The sequence below is a fragment of the Aethalodelphis obliquidens genome, unplaced genomic scaffold (assembly GCF_003676395.1).
Source record: "Aethalodelphis obliquidens isolate GAN/ISIS:26980383/991018 unplaced genomic scaffold, ASM367639v1 scaffold100, whole genome shotgun sequence".
Lineage (NCBI taxonomy): Eukaryota > Metazoa > Chordata > Mammalia > Artiodactyla > Delphinidae > Aethalodelphis > Aethalodelphis obliquidens.
Genome location: NW_020838044.1, coordinates 2,306,173 through 2,323,002, shown reverse-complemented (window position 1 = coordinate 2,323,002; position 16,830 = coordinate 2,306,173). Strand labels below are relative to the sequence as shown.

The 16,830-nt window shown below is 47.6% G+C and overlaps 1 protein-coding gene across 3 annotated transcripts in view; it reads right to left on the bottom strand.

Moving 5' to 3' along the window:
• AHCYL1 (adenosylhomocysteinase like 1) overlaps nt 1-9,876 on the bottom strand; it is a 41,455-nt gene extending 31,579 nt beyond the window's left edge. Inside the window, exon 1 of one of the 3 annotated variants that reach the window (XM_027096321.1) lies at nt 9,390-9,876. In XM_027096321.1, the coding sequence (XP_026952122.1) occupies nt 9,390-9,509 (120 nt within the window). In that variant the 5' untranslated portion in view covers nt 9,510-9,876. Of the gene's footprint in view, nt 1-9,007; nt 9,154-9,389 lie in introns of those variants that run through there. The other 2 variants (XM_027096322.1, XM_027096323.1) reach the window with 2 other exon arrangements.
• Between the last annotated feature and the right edge of the window lie 6,954 nt (nt 9,877-16,830).

Genomic DNA, 16,830 nt, shown 5'->3' with positions numbered 1-16,830 from the left:
TTTATACAGCAGGGTTCTTATTATCTATTTTATACATATTAGTGTATATATGTCAATCCTAATCTCCCAATTCCTCCCCCCCCCCCCCCCCCCCCCCGCCCCGTGCTCTCCTTCTTAACCTTTCTGATTTGTAAACATTCTTTACTCCACCAAATTAAAAACCAAGCCTTTTCCAACCTCAATTAATTCTCAACTGGCAAATAAGAACAGAAACCACCACCAGAGTAATGTTTCCCTCTGGGAAGTCCCGGGGAAGGGGTGCCACAGGGTCAGTCTATCCAGTATGCATTTTCCTTGGACTTACACTTAGAACACAATGTTCCCAACCAGCTTGGTCTCTTCTCTGTTACAAACCTGAAGTAAACAGATTCTACAGCAGCTACAAGCCTGTTACCAAGGCCACTGTATTGATCAGTATAATTAACATTCACAATTCATCTAGTCCAGCATGACAAGCCAGCTGGGCTATTCTCTATAAGAGCTGAACACTGGGAATCTTCATGTCTTGCTTGCAAAGAAGTCTGGTGCTCTGGACACTAAAAACTCAAGTACTGAATTAGAGGCTGGATGCCACCTGGCCACCCACAGGAAACTGAATTAGTTACTAGAACAACTGAACACACTTGTCATTTCTACAAAGTACAGACTTCTACTTCCAAAACAGCAAAATTCTGGAGGTCCCCCATTCCGCTGAATCCTGCCTAGGTTACATACTGTGGGGAAACAACCTACACAGAATTCTCAGTGCCAACCAGAGCCCAAGCTCCTGATTAGGGCAAGCACTGGGCCAGTTCCCTGAAGACTGTGACTCTGAAGGTGTGTTTCAAAGACAAGGGCACATATAGCTTTTGAGCGCTGAGCTCAGCCTTTGGTGCAGAAGAGGCAGCCAGGGTTGCAGAACGAGAAGAATCAGAAGTTTGCTCAGCACTGCCGGGCAGAGCTGCTGTTTATTACTTTTATGATTCCAACACAGATTCCAAAATGAAACTGTTCAACTCATCAGTGGCCCCCAAATCTCAAACACCCTAAGAGTAAGAGTAAGCTTAAATCAAGTGTAAACCAGAATACCACTTTCAACTGTGGGCAGTGTCCTTAATGCTAAGGGTTTCAAACTTGGTGGGAAATTCAAATTACCTTTCCCATTATGTCATAAGGACACCTCTAAGCTTCTGGCCTACTGCCTTGTGGTTCTCATGCTACTGGACTAAGATTCTCAAATCTTAGCCCGAAGAGTCTCTTACCTATTTCTGGCATTATAAAGGGATCTACTAAGCTGTTAGAAATTCTCATCAATTTCTCACCTGCAGTTCTTGGTACTCCGTTATCACTCACGTGGGAGGGGGTCTAAGTTAGAAAAACACCACTGGCCAGCTGAAGGGGAAAGTGAGGCAAAGCCACCATGTGAGTCCAACTCACTTCCTCCTAGGGACAAGCATCTCAAAATACTTTACTCAGTAAACAATTATTGTACCAGGCCCTACATACTATACATACGTATGGGGTATGGTCCTTGTCCTTAATACCGTTGGTCTAGAGAAATCAAATGAAAAGTAAGATTCAGATATCACCGTCAGTCTTGAAAACAGTCTGAGAAGTACTACATTGAAATCAAACCTATTTTTGAGAGACACAGAGGAGCAAATTATTTTGTTTAGTTTTGATACGCAGTCTAGTGAGTCCCCTATTCTAAACACTGCTATGGAATCAACTCTGGAGATTTAGGGGTACCAACAGTTCCTATGAGAGCAATGGGGCTGAGATAGTACAAAAACTCCCAAAAGTTGCTGAAACGCTGGTTTCAGTGTGCATAAGTTCCTCAGTTGAACCCTCAAGGCATTGATAATGAGTCTCTTGGGAAGCTGAGGAGCATCCCAAAGAGGGGGGTGAAAAGAACACCAACAACCTCAGCTTTGTTCCAAGGACAAGCTGCAAGCTAGAAAGTTAATCTCAGCTGTTTCTTGATCTGTAAGGGAGAGAGATACTATGGCTTAGAGGCCTGGCCTTCTAAATCAGGGCTTTTAAAGCCAGGATCCAGAGATGAGTTTCAGGGAGTCCCATAAATCCTCTGAAAGTATAAGTTTCTGTGCTCCTGAATTTTGCCGAGGAAAGAACAGTGATTTTTATAAGACTTTTAAAAAGGGATCTGTGACTCAAAAGATTAGGAACCACTGTTCTGGAGTCTCTAATCCAGTGACTATCTCAGGAGCATTCCCTCAAACTGGCAAAAGAGAAACCTATTTATCTACCTTTCACACGTATTTGTCTACTTATTGACCTCCCTTCTGAAGTTAACAACGGGGGTGGGGTGGGGGTGGGGGGTGCAGTTTGAGAATTCAAAGCGAGTAGCTCTTTTCTACATCTCCAAAATAAAGCTAACTGTCATGAGAGCCCAAAAAGGTTTTCCTTAAAGCCTTTGAGTAAGGATACAATGTGGGGGTGGTCAAAGAGGGCAGAGCAGAATCTATCCTATTGACTTTCCTGACAGGTCTCCTTTTTGATTTCAGGATTCTAAAAACCATAACTGGAATAGGTCATAGCCCAGAAACTTTGACTTGCAGTCAAGCCAGTCCTGGGGTAAAGGGAAAAAGTAATTCCCATTATAATACCCATGGAAATCTGTCCTTCAAAGGTTCACCTTAATACAATTAATAAGTACTAGAAGAGTAGGAACCATTTATTAAAAACAGAACTTCCAAACTCCTGACACTGCTCAAAACACAGTGGTATGAACAGCTTCATTCAGGAGGCCAAAATGAATGGAACATGGCTATACTCATCTGCTCCAGGCCTTCAGCCCCTTCATTCTGCTGCTCACCAGTTCACCATCCAGCTCAGAGAGCTGCGCACACTGCAGATCAGCACATTAGCATTTTCCTTGGCACCTTGAGCACATAGGCGCAGTGGGATTCCACTGATGCCATTGTACACACACAGGCTCAGGAAAGGAGAGAAAAATACATAAACAACAGGGCTTGCTCTAGCTGAGCAGTTCTTCGACTGTAAAGAACTAAACCTGAGGCAGGTCCAAGATGAACAGCATGGAACAGTGAGCAGTCCCAAACCCCTCCCGTTAAAGCCTCACTGCTAGCACACAACTAAGTACAGAGTGTCCATTTTAAAAGAACTGAACTGGTTTGGGCTGGTAAAGGAAAACACTTTAAGCCCATTAAGCCCTAGAAGTTAAGTACAGAGGCACATTAGCTGAGGCATTGGAGCTTTCAAGACAAGAAAGCAGGAACATGCTTTGCCGTCCTAGACTGGCGGTTCTGTCAAAGTACTTTCCCAATCTCTCCCCAGCATTCCAAATAATACCTTTCATCAGTAGTTCATTCCACTGTTTTATTCTGTGTCCTGTTTGGGTAGTAAATGATTAAGCCCCACTGTATATTGCTAAGCAGTACCAATCATTATATACATTCTGAGATTAAGGCACCTGACTGAATCCTTTAGAAAAACTGAACAGAGATAGGAACAAAAATGAAACCAGTATGAGTGTTAACAAAGGCAAAGGGTGCTCCACCCTAGATCTGTAACTGCTATGGAGCAAAGGCCACACATTTCTGCAAGAGAAAATCAGTTACACGTAATTAAGAGCAGGCTGTTTAGAGCAGAGAGAAAACAGTACCTGAGTGGGTGTGAGGGAGTTGGAGTACACAGGCCTGGGATCTGAAGGTGACCATATACAAACATAAGGTCACAGCTCAGATGAGCCTTTGGAATTGTTTCATGTGATTCAAAGATTCTAGTTTGGAAAGACTCCCAAACTACTACAGGTTGAGGAAATAAACTCCTGGACTCAGGCCAATGTCTGACAAACGCCCTCATTCTATGGGTACACTGTCATTATGGGGAATGAGGTGGGGGAGTGGTCAGGTAGAACATATCTCATTTCCATCACAAGCTCTAAACTCTCCCACTGTCTATATACTTCCTGGAAATCAACAAATAGTCTAGTGTTCAACCGGAGTAAGCTCTACATAAAATAACATTTTTGTCAGGGAAATTTCCTGTTGAAAAGATATTCCAATAGAAACATCTTTGTTTTGGCTCTTTGAGAATATTTTGAAATTCCATATAAAGCAGGGTACTTCTCAGAGTGTAAGAAGGCACTCACTGACTAGCATGCTGGGATAACAGGCATAAACCTGAATTGTACCAGGTAAACCAGGACATATGGTCACTCTAGTTATAAAGGAATAAGTACACTAATTAGTATTTACTAAATGCTAGTCTCTTCAACAATCTTGTAGGACTATCATTATTCCTCATTCCACAGGTAAAAAAATGGAGGCTCAAACAGGTTCAGTCACCCAGCTTGTCCAAAGGTCACACAACTTTGAGATGGTAGAGGCTGAAGGTAAACCTCACTCCAAAAATCAAGTGCTTAACTTACATCATACTCCTCCTCCTCCTCACAGTTTTAAGAATAAAAAGGCGGAAGTTAAAGAGGTCTCAGGTAACAGCCAAACAACAGTGGGATAGCAAGAGAACTACCTGAATGAGTCAAAGGGAAATGCGGAATCAGAATGGAATTCACAATTCAATGTGAATTTTCCTTGGATTCTCGGACTTCAGGAAAAAACTCTGGTCTATGCAAATGTACTGTTCTTCATACATGAGGGGGGTGCCTCTGCGCCACCTCAATGTGATGTATTCTGAATTATTATACCCAGTATAAGGTTGGCCCTTCTTTATAAAATTTAATATTCAAATTTCCAAACTTGGGAAACAGATAGGTATAAATGATTCTCCTTTATTGGCCAGTTCCTTTAAATAACAGCCCCAAGAGAGCATTAAGGTGCTTATTTACAGATTGCAACTACTTGAGGTGACAGAGTAAACTTTTAGGAGTCACAGGCAACTAAAGATCTACATGATTCTATGTATCAAAATATCTTTTATAAACAACTTTACAAGAATATTATATTGGGTAACACACACTGGATCCAAATATACCTTCCTGATGAAACAAAAAGTACACATTTATAATCTTGCCAGCAAAGTATCTAGACAATGAACAGATTTCTGTTACAAGTTAAAAATCTAAAGGAATTTACAACAAAGTAATATGGAAACTGTGCCTAACAAACTAAACAGAATCAAATAAGAAAAAGAGAGGTAATCAATATCTGGGGGAGAAATCTAAAAGAGATAGGATCTTCTTACACCTCTGATAGGATCTTCTTACACCTCTGACTCCTGTTCAAAGACTGGCACTAAAACAGTAGTCATTCTAAAGAGAAGTAAGAGATACTAATGATGTGGAGAAGATAGGAAATGTCAACCTATCAAATCACTTCTCAGTGAATCTAAGAAGTACAGGTGTAAATTCTATAAAACTGCACCAAGGGCTTCCCTGGTGGCGCAGTGGTTGAGAGTCCGCCTGCTGATGCGGGGGACACGGGTTCGTGTCCCGGTCTGGGAAGATCCCACATGCCGCGGAGCGGCTGGGCCCGTGAGCCATGGCCACTGAACTTGCACGTCTGGAGCCTGTGCTCCGCAACGGGAGAGGCCACAGCAGTGAGAGGGAGAGGCCACAACAGTGAGAGGCCCACGTACCGCAAAAAAAACCAACAAAAAACAACAAAACCGCACCAAGAATTAGCCATAACATAATCCTGATAAGAAGTGGATCATCCTAAACATCTAAGCATTCCACTGGGTCTCTACCTGGTATGCTTCCTAAGTCTCAGCTGACCCTTCTGATGAATTAGTGCTATATATGCTTTATTCAAATATATCCTACAAAGAATATCCTACAAGCAAAATTGTTCTGTTGTGTTCTTTTTCTCCTTTCCCCTATTGTGCTGGTGGTAAAGGTCTGACTGGATAGATCCTAGGTCAAATGCCTAAGGTATCACTCTAGAAAGTCACCCCAAATGTTCGTACAGATGCTCTGATAGACCTTCCAGAGAAACATGTCTATCTTACAAGGTTTTCATCAACAAGCTTGGGTTTATTCTATGGAAAAAAAAAAAAAAAACCCTTGACACAATGTCAATTTCCAAAGGCCCAAGGACAAATATCACAGCTGTAACAAGAAGTAGCAGAAAAAGAGGGATAAATACCCAGTTATGATGGGGAACTAGCTGACTTGTTTGGTTTGACTGATAACTGCCAACATTAAACAAGGATTCTCTCCAGCTATGGTACAATGTACACCGCCCTTACAACTCAAGGACTCCTTTTCTCTCCCAAATTTTCCTGGCAATTCCATCTGAAAGCACCAGTGACAGTCATGAACAAGCCTTAACACGGGAATCAATACTATAGCTATTAATACTGTCCTGTGAAAATTTCCTTTAGAACTTACTACCAGCAGAAGTTGTCTCCCTGAGGAAGTGGTGTGTATCATTTCCCATGTCTGCTAATGAGACTATAATTCTGATTCCTTTTATCCTCTCGCTCCTAGGAAGCTTAGAGTTGCATGTGATGATCAGCCTCGTCCACTGTCTTAGCCCTCAGGGTTAACAATGTTTTTTTCATTTTTTCTATAGTTTGGACTTCCCATCTGTATTGTGTGTGTCCTGTGTTATAAGCCACCTCAAATGCTCATTAAAGACAGGGAGTGTAAGTATGCTAATGGACTTCTTTTTAAAAACCACTTTTGCTATCTTAGCTCCCAACACACACCTATCTGCACTTGTTCCAAACAAAAAGCACTTATTTGGCAGATGAGGAAACTGAGGCACAGAAGCTCACTTGCTCAAGGTGGTACCCATTTAGTTGGCTTTTTGACACTCAGATCAAGCTCTGAATCAAACCAAAACAAGTCCCATTATCTACACACTACTGTGGTAGATCCCGGGGCATACAAAAATGAGTAAGTTGTGATTATAGCTGAAGAATCTTGCTATCTATGCTTTTAGTTAAACGACATCCAGTCTATCCTAAAGTGAATAAAACTTCACTAGTTACAATGGAATCTGTTCTGACTGAAGACCATCAAGGTCACCCTACAGTAACCTATAGCCTCCGACTGGCACCAGAAATGTCCTCATTTCCTGAGGGGCCTCAGGGCTTGGAATGATCCAAGGATTACTTGGTCTAGAGCCACGCTGGAATCCTCACAGGCAAAGGACAGCACTATTTGAAGAGGCCTTTTCTCACACCATTCAATACATGCCAAGATAAAATTTTTTCCTCTTACTTTGCTCATGCTTTCTCACATTATCAACACATGGCAGAGGTACAAAAGTGACTTAAGTCATTATGTCTGATTCAGCTGAAGTTATGAAAAAACAGATTACTTAGGACTTGCAATGTGACCTTGACTAGTCCTCGATCAACTCATTAACTAGATAAATGCCTTTCATCATCACTAGGGGAAGGGTAATTAGTCATCATAAAGCACTTTAATACAAAGTGCTGTGTAAACACTAAACAACAAAGCTCAGAAACAGCAAGATTAATAAGAAACACAGGGGTACATTTACCAGCAAATGGAACTTACAACAGGGTCTTCCCACATTCCTGGCAGAGACCCCTCCTTTCAGCTAATGGAATATGAGTCTCTAAAATCATTAGCACTTGGCCTGACAATAGTTCACATTAGCAACATTTCTCCTTGAAAGAAAAGAAGAAAATTTATTCCTGGTAGGCAGCCATAAAGACATCTCAATTACTAGTTAGCCAGATGGACAATTACTATTTGAGTACCTACTATATGCTAGGTACAGAGCTAGGCACGACAGATACAACGGTGAACACAAGTCTCTGCCTTTATGGAGTCTACAATCTACAATACAAACTTTGTCTTATTAATAGTGGCACCTGCAGAAACAAAGCCTTACTAAAATAAAGGCAAGTAAAAAAAAGGTGCCTAATCCCTGAAGAACTAGACAAACAATAGGCTAATGGGGAGAGGAAGAGTTCCGGGAATTAGGTTACCAGGGATTTCCCATTCTTTCCCCTAACTCATCACAGGTACTATCCATATTCCATTAGCTTATAAAGACTGTGACTTTGTCTCCACACAGTGCAGATTACAAAGGTTTACTGCTCCAACAAAGCAGTCAGCTGAACTGAGAGCACTAAAAATAAGGTCAGTCAGACTTCTTAGAATCAAGGGATCTTCTACAAAGTGTTTTTAGGCATTCTATTGGTAAGATCTAAATTTTGTGGGAAGACAGAGCTAAAGCACACAATGGTGACCTGTCTTTTCAACCCTGCATTTAATTTCTGGACTGGTAGGTTAATTTCCTTAAAAGAAAAAAAAAATCATCTCTCCCACCTATGACAGCTTACCTAGTTCAGCCTGAACGACTGTAACTATTCCTGCAAACCTTGCTTTGTGCAGCTTATACAAGCAGTGCATCCCATCAAACACTGCAGGAAGAGATAGCCTTGAAACTCTCTGTCTTTATATAGGAGGGAAATATTTATCCAGGTTCTTAACTGGTTTCAGAAAGGTCACCTCTCTGCAAAGGTTCTCTGGTCTACTGTTAACTGGGTACCAGTTATGTGGAAAATCAAGATGTGTTTGGCAGAAAATGCTCAGAAAGCACTAGGGATCCTAATTCCACCACTCAGAGAGCTGGTTAGATTAAAACCTCCAAAGGCTGTCATTTAATCTTCCACAATAAGAGAATTAGAAGGATGTCCTTTGAGTTCAACCCACAGCACAACAGACTAAACTTGTTCTGCCTCATTAAGTGCAGTAAAGAATGAGCAATCGTTCCTTCCCACCCACCCCTCCAACCCACCCAAGCTCCTTTCTCAAGGGATGCCTAAGTGATCTATTCACATGACTCTACGATCAACCTGTATCCATGACAGTATCTGCTGTCACCAACCTCCAAAGGTTAATTTCTTAAATATGTCTAAACTAGACGACCACAGAAGGTGAAAATCAGTTTTCTTTTCAATTTCATGCTGCCCTCATCGTTTTCACCTGCATAAAAGAGCTAGCTCCACGCATTTTTTTCATCTTGCCTCCAAGATCGCACGCAGTTGTTGGATAAGCCGGCCACTGCTCCCAAAGAAGCACTATCAGATTTTCACTCACCTGAGAGGAGACTTCCCGTACACCCTCATCCCGAGACTGGTCACTGGGGTCACTTCGTCACCCCCTCCCACTCCCGTCTTCCAGGCCCTTCATCCAGGAAAAGTCAGTCGCAAATTTAAGGCCCGGCCCTGTCGGGTTTCGAAAAGATCCCGGAGGACTTGGGCCGAGGGACAAAGGAAAGTGAGGTCAGGGTCTGCCTTTCCAGCTCGGGATAGGCCTGGGGCCGCTCACCCTCCACCCCTCACACCACCTCCGTCGTCCCGGGTCCCTCAAACCTTGCCCCTTAAGTCCCGAACTAGCTGGACCCGGGCCCGGAGCTCGCTCGCGCCCCTTCCGCGAGGCCCCAGCCCGGACCCCTGCCGCCACCCAGAGCCCCCCGCACCTTCTTGGGCGCCTTGGTGACGGTGGCCATGAAGGAGTACTTCTCGGCGTCCTCAATCTCCTTGGCCTGCTTCAGCTCCTCCCCGACACCGGGCAGCGGCATCGCGTCAGGCATCGACATCCCCCGGCCGGCCCGGGCCGCGGCTGACCCGCCGCCCCCGCCTCTTTCCCTTACGGGCGCCCGCCCGCCTACCCGCGCGGCACCCTCCGACACGCGCTCGCCCACCCTCCAGGCGGGGCCCCGCGCCGAGCCGCGTCCGGTGCTGAGGTGCTGGGGCCGGCGCCTCGTCCGCTCGGCCGTCCAAGACAGCCGGACAGCAACGGCAGCGACAGGAGCACCAGAAGCAAGCAACACGGAGCTCCGACCGGCCCGCGCCACCACCTCCGCCGCACGCAAACACGCACGCAAAGTAAGGGTAGAGGGCGGTGACGCCACGTCGAGTACTGGCAGCTCCCGGCGGGCAGGGGAGAGGCGGGGAGAAACGGCGCTCTGTCATGACGTCACCACCCTGGACTGGGCCGCCGAAGCCACCCCTTTTCCTAGCTCGCTCGGGAAGAAGCTCCAGGGGTGAGCCGGGCCCTTTGTACCGCCAGGTGGCGCCATTAGCCTTGTGAGCGGCGCGTGGTTCCTGCAAGGTTGCCGCGGAACTGGAGGGCCTTTGGACTATGGGCTTCCAGGAATGGTCTCAGAAGGGCGTAGGGATGCTTGTGAGCAGACCAGAGCCCCACACGACACAGCCTTCACCCAGTCCTAGGAAGCTTCCGGGGCCCAAGATAGCCCACTCACTCACTGCCCCCTCCCCAGACCGTTTGAAACAGAAGCCCCTTCCTAAGAGGCAGCGTTTGCCTCTTTGACACCATAAGGGTGGGTAGAACAGACCCAGAGCAGTGTGGTTTCTGCACAACTCTTTGTGACCTCCTCCACCACCGTCTCCGCTGGGCCTTGCTTGTTTACAGGACCTTCGTGCCGCAGAGCTGGTGGGATGGGGCTAATGATGGGTCAGAGGATGGAGAAGGAGGGGTGGGGGAGGGGAAGAGAAGTCGTTGTGTTCCCCCCCACCCGCTCCGGATCAAGCATTATACTCTGACAGCTTCCAGGGCCGCACCAGGGCATTCATGGACTATTCACGTGCTATTACTGGGCTCTACTATGTGCTACCCCTGTGCTAAGGCCCTGGATAGTACAGATGTGTGTAATACATTTTATGTTTCGTTAAACCTTAGTCCAGCTGGCAAGGCAATGTCAGCTAAGGTTGCTTGTCCTTTGACATTCAAATGACACTGGCTGAAATTCCCACATCCTGTGGAAAGTCCAATGCTCCCCCTCTCCCCTGATTTCTGTGAATTACTGGGGAGACTTAGATCTTTCAAGGTTACCTCTGGCTCTAGTTTTCTGCCTCATCTGAAGTTTTAGTCACTCTCCTGGTCTTGTGGCTGTTTCTTTAGTTCCTGCTGTCAATTCAAATATGGAAAACAGTCCCTTCTCCTTTCAACCCGCACCCCTATTCCAAAACAACCACAAAAATAATGCCATAACATGTAGCAGAACTTCTAATGAAGGTTTTTGGGCCACAGGGGAGAGGTTACATCGCACCACAAACAACTTGAAGTCACATTTCTGAAATGTTCTGAAAAGTTATTTTGACTATCTCGTCACCCGGGACTTCTCATTAGCCACACCGCCCCACAAAGCTCCCTGGCCCATGGTCGTTTCATCTCCCTTCCTCCTATTCCTCCCTTCCCATCCCTCCACCTCACCTTCCCCTCCTTGATTGACTTTGGGAACCCATATTCCTCTCTACTCTGCTGAGTGTTCCAGTCTTCCCAGGGCCCTTTTCTTAAATTCCTCCCATCCCACCTTCTTATATCCAGAAACCCAGCAGGTCTCTGGCAGGGTCAGCTCTTTCAAGAAAGAAGTTGTGATCTGAAGAAACGTTTTCCCCACTGGTTTACATTCAAGGTTAGGAAGAGTGTGAAATACTTGCTTCTGGGGTCCCAGAACTCTTAGAGAATCCCATGTTCCAACCACCCAGCCCCATGAGGCTGTCTGTTTGAAGTAGGCTGTGGAAGTGCCTGGAAGGATGCACTTCTGCAGATCTTCATCTTTCACTGTTAGGATTCTCTCTTCCGCCCATTCTTTCAAGCCCCTTGACTTCCCTCTCAGAAGTATTCCTGTAGCAGAAGGGACAAAGAGATGGGGGAGCAGAATACGAGATTGATCCATAAGGGTGCCAGACTGGCACTTTTCTTCTTATTCCCCAGCTGGGGCCAGGAGCTATGCCTGCTCGCCCAGGACTCTTTGGATATATGGTCAGAAATAGCTTTCATCCTGTGGGTTTGCCCAAACTGTTGTCAGAGTCCAGGGATCAGAGCTGCCTGCTTAGAGAACAGAGGCAGGGCCAGCTGGAACAGAGGTGAAAACTCCACATCCCTTGAATAGGAAAACATGTGACTTAGGTTAGCTTATTTGAAAAAAAAAAAATAGGTGTTTTTGTCTTTTGGGTTTGATTTTTAAAACTCCGGTTGTCTGAGAGCTTTGTGTGTCAGTCCCCCAGCTCTGCCGTGCCTGTTAGCATTCAGACTGCAAGACGGCTGGGGACTGGAGTTCAGCCTCTCTTTTATGCCCCCTGAACCAAAGTAACAGGTTTTCCCTTACACTAGGCTCACAGAATTGCCTGCTGCTGCTGCTGATGGTGACAACAGGGCCAGGTCTACAGGAAGCAGTACCTTTGCAGTCTGAGGCAAAAGGAGATCAGCAGGTGTGACTCCACTTACATGAGTGCCTGGCCCAAGTAGAGGATGGGGAGGCTGACCTAGAGGAGTCAAGGTGCTTACATTGAAAGCGGGAGGGCCAGCACTCCCTGTCCTGGTGGAAAGGCAAAAGGCCTAGGTGGTTCATGTCAGGCTAGAGCCAAGGGCATTCCTGGAAACAAGCACGCTGTGGAGGACACGGATGGTTGCCATTCCCACTGCTATGTGTGGGCTGGAGATCAAAGAGCTCACCCAGTCGGAGGGTGTGACGACATAACATCGGTGAGAACCACCGCATGCTCCCCGCCCCCCACCAGATGACCCCACATGGCCCAGCTACGGGCATGACTGCTCATGGATGGAAGAAGTGACCTTCCCACCCAACTTGGCCCCAAGTCTAGCTACCAGTCTACTCACCCACCTGTCTGAGCTGAGCCTCCGCGCTAGGTCAGGTGGGTGAGTCAGGGCTCACTCCCCTGAACGGCACCATCCCGATGACAGTTGCGGCTACCAGGAGCCAAGGTTTGAGAAGAGCAAGGACCCAAGGACAGGTACACCTGTTGTGTGTGGTGGGGGGAAGTCTCCAAAGGGTCTAGAGCCCAGAGGGACCCTGCTCTATAAGGGAGTAGCCTGAGGAGAGAGGTGAACTGGGAGATGCTGTTACCAGAAATATGGTAGCAGGAGGTACAGTATGTGGGCGGGGGCTGGTTAATCAAATTCACTCTTCTGTCTACCCCCAACATTACCCTCCACGTGCATTCATTTCTATTTAATTCATAAGATATACCCTGAATGCTGAAGATGTGCTGCGAGCAGCACTAGATGTTGGGACGACAGAGACAAGTGAAGTGCCGAGCCCTACCTGGGAGTGCTGGTGGAGTGGGGGATGGGAGGGTGAGCAGGAAAAGCTTTGCAGAGAAGATGCTGCCCCAGCTGATTCTTGACATATAAGCAGCTGGACAAGGCAGGAGAGGGATTCCAGGCTGAGGGAATAGCCTGAGAAAAGGCAGGGCAGTGACACCGCCTGGCATGTTACAGGAACTATAAAGATTTCAGTGTGGGTGGGGCATAGGGTGCAAAGCAGGGTGGAGCGAGAGCTGCAGCCGGAGCCAGATCCCACGGAGCCTGGTGAGCTGTGGGTGGCTGGTGGTGACGTCCCCCGGGGTTGGTGAACACAAGGAGGAAGAGAAGCAGGCCAGATGGAGGGGCTGCTAAGATCAGGAGTGAGCTTGAGACATGATGAGTTTGATATGTGTGTGCAGTGCACTGTCCCAGAGGCCCAGGGGAGCCGATGGTGGCTGCTCCCTGCTGGCCTGGCACCCTTCTAGAGCAAGGCCATGCTCTCCCTAGAGCCCATTCACCTCCTGGGGTCTGAGCCCCACTCTAGTCATTTTCTTTCTGTCCGGGAGCCCCCTTGTTGCACAACCCTGGGAGGCACCGTAGACACAGTAATTGATGTGAAGGGTGCCCTGAGATGTGACTCCAGATTGCTAATCTGCCCTGCTGGCCCTGAGGGGATGCCCAGGGGCAAGATTCCCAGCTGCACCTCTGTGGCTCTGGGCGCTGGCTCCCCAGGCGTGCCAGGCTCCTACTTCCCACAGCTCCCGGTTCCCTACTTCCAGCCTCCTTCCCTCCCCTCTCTGCAATCCCAGCCCTGTTGGGAAGAGGCTCCCGAGGGCCAAGGGCTGAGAAAGACTCCTCCTTCTCTGTCTCCTCCTCTGCTTGTTATGATCATATGTATTATTTATTTTACTATTTATTATTACTTTGAACATAATCTTTAGAGGAAAGAAAAACCTGTGAAGATAAAAATCTCTTTAGGTCTCCTTAAGTTCACTTCTGGTTCTTCTCAGTTTGCAGAAGCTCACTTTTGCGTACCTGTGATCTGTAGGTACATGTCATTTTGCGTTCTGCTTTGGTCAAATTACAGTATTTCAAAAACATGTTACCACATACAGGGATTGTTTACATACTTATCATTGTCAGTGCTTCCCAAGGGTGCTATCAGATTGCCAGAGGAGCTTTGCCTAATTGTTTTCCTATTGTTGTTTGAGTCGTTTCCAACTCAGTGAAATATAAGCAGAGTGTGCGTCGGGGTAGGAGTCAGCGTGGGAATGGCTTTCAAGCAAAACGGACAAGCTAGGGTTGCAGCATCAGATCCTTCCAGAGAGAAGGAACAAAAATGTTCAGCACTGGGGTCAATTGTCCCAGCTGTAAACAGGGCCTGGGGGAAGGCACATTTTTGCCATAAGGGCGTGTGAGGTCCATTGCCTGGACCTCACGATGGCTGACTCATGGGGAGGCTGCATGGTATGGAGGGAAGCTGGGCAGATGGAAGTGTGGCCTCAAGTCTTGACTCTACTACTAACTTGGCCGCTGGAATCCTGAGATTTTCTGGGCCTCTGTTTCCTCATGCAAAACAGGGTGATAGCTCTCCGTCTGAGGCTTGTGATGACCCAGTCCAACAAAATAATAAATATAAAGGAGCTTTGAACAGCTTGCAAGTATTGTGCATATGTAAGTTATTAACATGTGGATCCAAGCTAAAAATCTGGAGGGGAAAGGAGTTATTGTCGAGAATTTGAAACTCTCCCTGTGCCTTGCTTCCCAGAATGACAAGAATAAGCAGAAACCTGACTGCTGCAGAAAAGGATTGTCATTGCCGGTCCTGAGTACTTGTTTACACTGGGATTGTACTTCCTTGAAAAGGAAGCCTGGACCTGCCCCAACCATGAGCAGATGTTACTGCACTGGCCCAACCTGGCCCCTGGGTATGGCTACTGTGTGTCTAGCAGCCCCTCAAGACTTCCTCAGATGCTTTCTTTGGGGGGTTGGACCAGAGAGCCTGATGTATCTTTCTTTAGTTTCCAAAGCTGCAGCCCATAAAAGTCAAGGCTGAGAAGGCATCCAGTAATTGTAAACAATGTTCAAGGAATCTGTTCTGATGATTCTTTGTGCTACTTTGTGTACTTTTGACAGTGTGTGTGTGTGTGTGTGTGTGTGTGTGTGTGTGTGTGCATGTGTATGTGTTTGTGGTGAGGAGCTTACCAAAAAAGGACTCCAGAAATTGTGAAACTGGCCTTGGCTTTCAGCCTCTGCCCATGTCTCTGCCAGTCAGTTATTTACTGAACGCCGGCTCTGCTAGGTGCCAGGGAGCCCAAAGTCAACAAGACAGGCACAGTTCCTGTCTTCATTGGGCTTAGAGTCAATAGTAGGCCTTTGTCACAAAATCTGGGTCCCCCAATACCTTCTCAGAGAGGAGCCCTCCTCCTTACTCTCTCCATGTGCCCTACCCTGCAGAGTCCTTCCTAGAAGTAAAAGTCATCCTCTCCCTGCCTCTGAGACGGTGCCAGGCCCCAGGGTGGGGAGAAGGACAGCAGTCCATCCCCAGAGTTCAGATAGACTTACCAACCCTTGGAGTCGCCCTGAGTCTTTAAGAAGCTTCTGAAATACTGTCTCCCTGGCAGATATCCTTTCCCAAGACAATGGAGAGTGGGCTGGCAAGGTGGAGCTGCCGGTTTGCCGAGATCAGGCGCTGCAGTGCCTATCTGTGCCTCTCACAGGTACCGCCTTTCCACCCCCTGCCTGCCACTTGCTCCTTGCCAGGCGATTAGATACCCTGTTGGGGGCTAGTAGAGGCGTTTGCCTTGATTGGAAAGGCACTGGGACTGGATGGAGTGGGACAGGCGGAAGCGGCAACTTCCCAAATCCCAGGTGGCCAGGGTCTTGCCCCCTTCACCCCAAAGGCCCTGCCCTGTGGCTGGTTTGTTGGAGCTGGAGGAGAGAGAGTGGTCAGCCGTTGGCTGTGTGGAGACCTGCTGCTGGGTGGGAACCCGCCTTCCTCACCCTTTCTGGTGTGCAGGGCGGGCCCTATTGCGTCACCCTTGGAGCCTCTGCTCCGGCTTTGCAGCCAGCTGGGCCCCTGGAGGAGGGACTCTCCCTGTTTTTCAGAAAACCGTTAACCATTTCATCCTCCTAGGCCTTCCTATAGCAGATCTGGATTCCCCAGGCTGCCCCTCATGCCTCTGTCCGGGCCTTAAAAACCCCTGTTCTGCTTCACGATGCACAGATGTTCTGCCTGGGCAGCCTTTTGAGGGTTGAAGTTTCCACCTTACCCAGTGCACGCCTGGCCTCTTCCCCAGGAAAGGAGTTAACCTCCCTCATCCCCACCCTAAGCATTTGTCCCATTCTGCAGCAGTGAGGAATGATTCGTCAGCCTCTGTCATGAGCTCGTGCCACCTCCACACTCCAAACAGCGTCGGACAAAGGGTCAACACAGTGTTTTAGACCAAGAGGAAGAGTGGCGCCCGAGACAGCATCTAGGAGCTCGGGCATTGGCCTTGCTCCACAGCAACTCTAGCCATTTCCTACAGACCTGCTCGGGCCTTTGCCCGAGTAAAGGGAATGTGTGGGTGGAGCGACGGTCCTAAGGGGCCCAAGGGTCTGATGGAGGAGAGTCCCAAGTACACAGTGTTTCCCTGCTCCTGTAGGGGCTGGGAGAGGAGGCATGGGGGGCAGAGTGGGGACGGGAGGAGTGCAGAGAGGCCCTTCCAGTCAGTAAGGCCCAGACTACATTCCTGCTCAGGACTTTCATCTCCCAGCCTCAGCACTCCCCTCACTACCCCACCCGTTCCAGGGCCTGAAATAGCCTGAAACTTCATCCAAGCCTAGGCCTAGGTCCCAATTTTAGT